This window comes from Monodelphis domestica, chromosome 7 (assembly GCF_027887165.1).
Source record: "Monodelphis domestica isolate mMonDom1 chromosome 7, mMonDom1.pri, whole genome shotgun sequence".
Lineage (NCBI taxonomy): Eukaryota > Metazoa > Chordata > Mammalia > Didelphimorphia > Didelphidae > Monodelphis > Monodelphis domestica.
Genome location: NC_077233.1, coordinates 145,175,498 through 145,182,388, shown reverse-complemented (window position 1 = coordinate 145,182,388; position 6,891 = coordinate 145,175,498). Strand labels below are relative to the sequence as shown.

At 47.1% G+C, this 6,891-nt stretch overlaps 1 protein-coding gene across 2 annotated transcripts in view; it reads right to left on the bottom strand.

Moving 5' to 3' along the window:
* Nucleotides 1-90: 90 nt before the first annotated feature.
* AXIN1 (axin 1) overlaps nucleotides 91-6,891 on the bottom strand; it is a 188,665-nt gene continuing 181,864 nt past the window's right edge. For both annotated transcript variants that reach the window (XM_001364971.4, XM_056805760.1), the window contains 2 exons: nucleotides 5,299-5,466; nucleotides 91-1,896 (listed from right to left, as the gene is read on the bottom strand). In XM_001364971.4, coding sequence (XP_001365008.1) covers nucleotides 1,770-1,896; nucleotides 5,299-5,466 — 295 coding nt within the window. In that variant the 3' untranslated portion in view covers nucleotides 91-1,769. The remainder of the gene's footprint in view (nucleotides 1,897-5,298; nucleotides 5,467-6,891) is intronic.

Below are 6,891 nucleotides of genomic sequence, written 5' to 3'. Positions count from 1 at the left end.
GAGGGTTTGAATAGAGTGCTCCGGCCAGGGTCCTGAATCCTATCTCAGTCTCTCACAGCTCCTTCCAAACCGCAGTAAGAACAGCAGACATTTGTGTTTTTAAAATTTTATTTAATTTCATTATTATCCAAGTACCTTTGAAAAGATAATTATACAAGTCAGAGCATGAAAAACGGTCTGGGGCAGCTCCGCACTTGCCCTGGCCTTAGAAAATGTACATATTTACAAGGAGACCCTTTAGAAACAGGGAAATGGAAAGGGGCTAGGGTTGGGCCACAAGAAAACATCCCACCGGACAGAGGAGACAATTAGAACTTTAAAAAGAGAGAAGAGTCTGATGCAGTTAGTTCCCTGGATGAGGACAAGTTCTCATTTGCTGGGGTTCACACAGTGGCAGGCAAATGACAAGACTGCATTTCAAGGCACTCGGTGACATATACAGTATTGGAGGCCCCGCCCTCCTTCCCAGGGCTCTGCTGGGGTCCCAGTCAGTGAGATGGGGTGGAGCCACAGGTGAGAAGAGAGGCCTGTTCGCTCTAGGCGTGGCTACAGAGGAGGCCGACCTCGTCTTTGGGCCTGGCAAGATCAACATCCACATCCTGTCCTGATCTGATGGAGATGGAAGCTTAGGGACTGAGTCTCCTCAGACGTCACAGGAGGCCAGTGCACGTAGTTAGCAGCAGTGAGGGCAGGCTCCCTCGGAGGACAGGGAGAGGGAGGCCGTGGGGGGAGAGAGAGGCCTGATCTCTCTCAGTGCCAAGATCAAGTGATTGACGCTGGAGGGCAGCGGCATCAAACTTGAGAGAAAGAGGCCGCTCACCAGTCTGTGGGCCACCTCTTGACGTGGCTTTAAAATGGAACACTATCTAGGACTTCATTGTCCTTTATTTTATTAAATATTTCTCAATGACATCTTCGTGTGGCTGAGCACCTGGGAGGGGACCCTCAGGCCCGGAGTTTGAGCCTTCTGCTCTGGGGAACGCCTGAGCCTCCCGAGCAGGCTGCTAGATAGCTCTCACCTCTTTGATCTGGGCAGGTTTCCTCCCTGGAGGGCTGAGTCAATGATGTTAGCGAGAACATTAAATAATAAATGACCAATGGCTTGTTCCCACAGGAGGAGGCAAGGCTGCCTTGGCTAGGCTCCCAAGAGTGTGTGTAGGGAGACGGGTCTCAAAGGATATTGCTCTGGGGCTTTCACTCAAGGATAGGGTTTCCTTCCTCCTCCTCCTCCTCCGCACTGGTAGCTTTTCAAAGACTGACCCCCTTTGCCTGGAAGCGTACATAAAGAGAATGTGAGAGAACGAAATAAAATCAACCAGACGGAAGAGATGGGGTTTGCAGTGAGAGGGAAGGGCATCCAGAAGGGACAGATCTAATCGCTGTACACATTTGGAGATTTCCAAAGTACCTCTATGTCTGACATTTACATAAGAGCACTGCGACACCGGAAATATCTTCCTTTATTACAATATATCAAAAATATGAGCTTTAGTAAACAAGGTCATATACTTTCTAGTACAACTGTACAACACTACATTACATAGGATAATTTGCATGGAGGCAGGTTCTCAAAGAGGAATCTTCAACCCCTCGTGGACGATGCTGACTGGGGAGGTTCCACAGGAGGCTCCGACCCGAAGGGGCCCGTATGATGCCCTTTGGGACAGAGAGCTGAGCAGAACGCTGCCAATCCCGGCCGGCTCTGTTTCCGAAGTCCTCAGTAGTGGTGCCCGATGTGGAAGAGTGTGGGAGATGGGGAGACCAGAGGACTAGTCAACTTTCTCCACTTTCCCAATGATCTTCTCTTCAAAAATGGGCAAGATGGCGTCATCTTCTCGGACTTCTTCAAATACTACCCCACAGTCAAATTCATCACTTACTTTCTTGAAGTAATATCTGCAAGACAGAAGGAAATGGGGTGAGGAGAGCTGACTCTGAGAAAGGGACGTGGAATATTAGTCAGTCAGACCCTTATTTTGATCTCCCTGATCAATGATGTTTTCCATACATTGCCATCCACTCCCCACACCCACCCCGTGAGGCAGGTGCTATGATCCCCATGATACAAACGAGGAGACTGAGGCGGAGAGCCGTCCAGGCACAGAGGTAGCCAGCAGCGCGGAGAGAGGATTCATTGTCCCCGACTCTACGCCCACCCAATAACTGAAGAGACTGCGTGGCGAAGACTCATGGCCGGCTCTCAGCCTCTTCAATCCTCTCCTGTGAAGTCTCTGCTCAAGGTTTCTTACTGTTGCTGGAATAGAAGCTTCTCAAAGATTCCTGACCGCTCAGTCCGCTCCTTCCTACCAGGGATCTTTTCTTCCCCACCTTTATGTTATTCTACATCTATTATTTTCTTCAGGATCAGGTTTGAAACCCATTTCTTCTTTTCTTTTCTTTTCTTTTCTCTTCTTTTCTTCTTCTTTAAAATAATTCTTACCTTCTGTCTTAGAATCAATACTAAGTATTGGTTGTAATGCAGAAGAGTGGTAAGAGCCAGGCAAATGGGGTTAAGTGACTTGACCAGGGTCACCCAGCTAAGACATATCTGAGGTCAGCCTTGAATGCAGGTCCTCTCAACTCCAGGCTTGGCTCTCTATCTCCCGAGTCACTTAGCCGCCCTAAAACCCCTCTTTTCTAAGAAGCCCCCCATACATTTCAGTTCTCTTTTGTCTCACACTCTCTGTAGGACAGAAGTGCCCCGCTTGATGTCCACTGCTTGTAACTGTTCCCAAGGGCCACGAACGTGCGTCTGGCTTCTCCAGCCAGAGCCTCTGCACCCAGGAGGTGCTCAATAAAATGTCTTCCCGATGAATACGCGAACAAGGAAGAGTACGTGTCGGGGTAAAGGAGGGCCCTGGGATAGCGTCTGCCAGTACCGGCTCAGGGCTTCCACTCCCCACTCTTGACTCACCTCCGTGTCTATCTCAGCTCTAATGTTCGATTCGTCACGCATGTATTGAACTGGGCACCCCTTTCTGCCAGCAGGCTGGGAGCTGGACGAGACAGAGAGCCGCCCTTTCTCCCAACTGCGCTGACACCAACGGCCCTCATCGTAGGTCTGAGCAGAGAAGGCCCCTGCCCTGGCGAATGGCCCACACGGGCCAATTTAGCCAGGAAGGCCGAGCTCGGCCCGCGAGAGGGAGGACTTTTCCCCTCCCCAAATGTAATCCCCAAGAAGCCACTTTGGTAACAATGAGTCACTGGTTGTGACCTTTACTGGGAGACCCTCCAGAGCGGATTCCCACCCTGTGGGCTGGCTGCATGTGGAAGCCCACTGGCTGGAAAGAACTCAAAGATGTTTATGAATGGGAAAACCACAGAGTTCTGGTTCCCTCCACCCTAACTCCCCAAACAATAGCTGTAGACTTGACCTCCAGGTTAAGTGGGAGAACAGTGTGTGCTATGGAGATGGGGCGGGGAATGGTGCCGAGGGGCGCAGTAGCCGGGGCTCTTGTCCAGCTGTTGATTTTCTCCAACAGGACACACCCTTTAAATGAGCTCACGGGAAGATTTTCCTGGCCCTTCTACTAACATGTTTCCATGATAAAATTGCCAAAGAAGATGGTATGGGCCAAGGGAAGCATTGCTGGCTGAAGCCCTGCCAAGAGATCTAATGTGAGGTGCCTGGAACAAGGTTTTTGGGGGACTAGAAGGCTGGAACTGCCTATTCTGAAAGAGGGTCCTTAGTGACCCCCTTTCACCCCTCCTCCCTCTCCTGAGCAGGCGGTGCTGTGCTGAGTGCCCATTCTTCCTGCCACAAGGGCTGTCTCACTTGAACCTCTGCTCTTGTGCCTTACAATAAGGGTCTATGGCTCATTCCCAACCTGGGAATTGTGTCATGAGCCCTGGAGAAATGCTGAGGGAGACCAGAGACAGTGAAAAACACAAACAGGAACATCGACGAGGAGGAGCAATCAACAGGTTGTGTGGCGATGCACCCACCATCATGCCTATGGAGCCAGAGGAGGCCTGGAGGGTGGGCAGAGGTGGGGGCCACCTGTTTCCCATTCTCATTTGACCCAGGCTTCCACTATTCCTGAGCTGGTGCTGGGCGTAGTGGGGAGGAAGTTCATGTCATTTATTAGCTGGAAAGGAGGGGGCTCTTCCAACAGTTTCACATGCAAGGACTGGAAAACATGCTATGGTATTACAGCCTGGCATTGTGTGAAAGTGGGCAGGGACATATGGATAGAATTACTGAATATTAGAGTGAAGGGATCACCGAGTTCAACATTCTCATTTTACAGAGTGAACTGAAGAGGCTAAGAGAGGGGAAATGGCCTGTCTAAAGTCACAGCTGCAGTCAGTGAGTAAACCAAAACTTAAGTCCAGGCCCCTGATTCTCTCTAGTACTCTGTCAAGGTGCCCCTTCTAGACAAAACAAGGCCTTCTCTTCTGCACGTCAGAACTTTTATCTATTGGAGGTCTTGCCCTTAACTCAGGTATTCTTCTCAGTTTGTTTCTGTTCTCCTAATACAATGAAAAGGGGCTTAAGACAGAAAGGCTTGATGCTAGTAGAAATAATATCTACATATGACTTCTAAAGTATGAGGCACAGACAAGTGAGTAGCCTAAAAAGAAATCTACTTCCATTATTATGGAATATTGCCTCCTTGAAAGTTAGTGGAAGTAATAATGCCTTAAGGTCACTTACTCGATCCAGATGCCCTTCAAAGGCAGACTATGGGGCTACTGGAAGATGAACAGGTTATTTCTTTTTTATTTTTCCATTTTTTCTCCATTTTATTGATAAATGCATTTAGAGACATAGATTTTCTTCTAATTACTGCTTATGTTATATATCCCATAGGTTTTGCTATGCTCTTTCAAAATTATTTATTGTTTCTATTGATTGTTCTTTAACTGAATGGGTTATTTCTTAAAAGATTAACATAGAAAATACAGACCCTCAGAGCTCTTTATCTGCTTTGTTATACCTCTTCTTCCCAAAGTAAAAAGGGGAAGAAAAGCTGAATGAAAAGGTCATCATTTAGTGGTTAAGCTTTTATGGCTACCTCACAATCCACGTGGAAACCCAGAAAGAGTTGAGAGGGAAACCTGGGCAGCGCTAAACTCACTTGGTTATGCTAGTAGCACATCAATGACAAACACATTTTGGAGGCCAGGAGAATCGCTTCCTCAAAGTCCCTAGACAAGAAAGTTCTGAAAACAGACAAAGGTCCAGAGAAATCATAATGAAGAATGAGGCTCCTGCCAGTGAACCTCTAAACTCCCGAATTGTAAATTAACATCCCTGTGTGGGGCACTACACATCAGGAACATTTCTGTTCTTACCTGTAGTTCCCTTTCTTGGTTAGGAGCTCTTTGAATTGCCCCAGGGTGACGACGCGCCCCTTGACCAGAGTCCTGTAGGGGATTGGTTCTCCACAGAAGTAGTAAGCTACCACGATGGTATCACATGGTGGGGCACTGCTATTTCCTGGCTTCTTTTGTAGTTTGGCCCTGGGATTCAAAAGTAAAACAGGGTCAGTTACATTTTGTAGAAGACAGATGCAGGTAAGCATTTCCTAACATGAATCCACAAAAGTATTCATTGAAACAGGTGCACAGTGCGCGCACGCATACACACACACACACACACACACACACACACACACGCATGCGCGCGCACACACAGAAGTATACACTAAAGTGAGCTGTGACTAGCACTCAGTTAAGTCTTCTTGGACTGCTGCAGGCTACCTAAAGATCTGGCACTAAAAGATGAGTGAGAATAGCCCTAAAGGATCCGCATCTTATACTCCAGCCAGTCAAAAGACAGCAACATGCAGACACTCATAGCTCTGACTCTATCAGTTAAGAGCCTATTCACAGAATACTCTCTGGCCCTAAGGTTTCAGTCTGCCTCGGAGGCTCTGTCACAAATAGAAGTGCTTCCTTACCAACCAAAGACAAATTCTAATACTGTGGTTTATAAAAACAGAAATTTTGTATCCTACCCACATACTCATTTTCTCATCAGCCACCTTAAATGGTATTTGTGTTAGCTTGTAAGTGATATATACTGCCTGAGAGTGGCCTCATATGGATAGAGTAGGCCATACTTGGAATCAGAAAGGCTTCAATTCAAATTCTGCCTTAAGACAAAGTGCTTTGCAGATCTTCATATGCTATGTAAATGCTTGTGATTATCGTTAGTCAGGGTACCAGAGTATACAATGGTGCTATTGCTCTCATGGCCACCGGTAGACCTTGAGGAAACCCTGCACAAAAAGTGGGTTAAGAACCAGAAGGGTATTCTCCTTTTCTCATCTGAATGCTATGACAGCATAGGTTTCATAAGGGGCTGGAAGTAGTAAACATCAGTCTCACACTAAATCAGGTTCTACATTTTTTGATATGCTAAAGAATCACATTTTTTTTTCTAAACCCTTACCTTCTATCTTGGAACCAATACTACGTATTGGTTCTAAGGCAGAAGGGTGGTAAGGGCTAGGCAATGGGGGTTAAGTGACTTGCCCAGGGTCACACAACCAGGAAGTGTCTGGGGCCAGATTTGAACCCAGGACCTCCCACTCTAGGCCTGGCTCTCACTCCACTGAGCCACCTAGTTGCCCCCCAAATCTACTTTTGAGATATGCCCTAAACTAATCATAAAGCACCTAAAAGTCACATGTTATACAGATTTTAAAACATTCAGTAAATTAATTCTCTTTCTGTTAGCAAAGCAGGAACAACCAGTATAAAGAAAACTGGCATAAAAAGGCAACAAGGAAATGGCGTGCTAGGGTCTTGTGGGTACCAGGAGGATTTTTAGGGAGCCAAGCAAAGAGGGTGTCATCTGAGGCCCCACATTTCTGCTAACTCCTTTATGCTTTCTGACATGACATCTACTTGGAGTTATATAGCCCTGAACTTCATATGAAA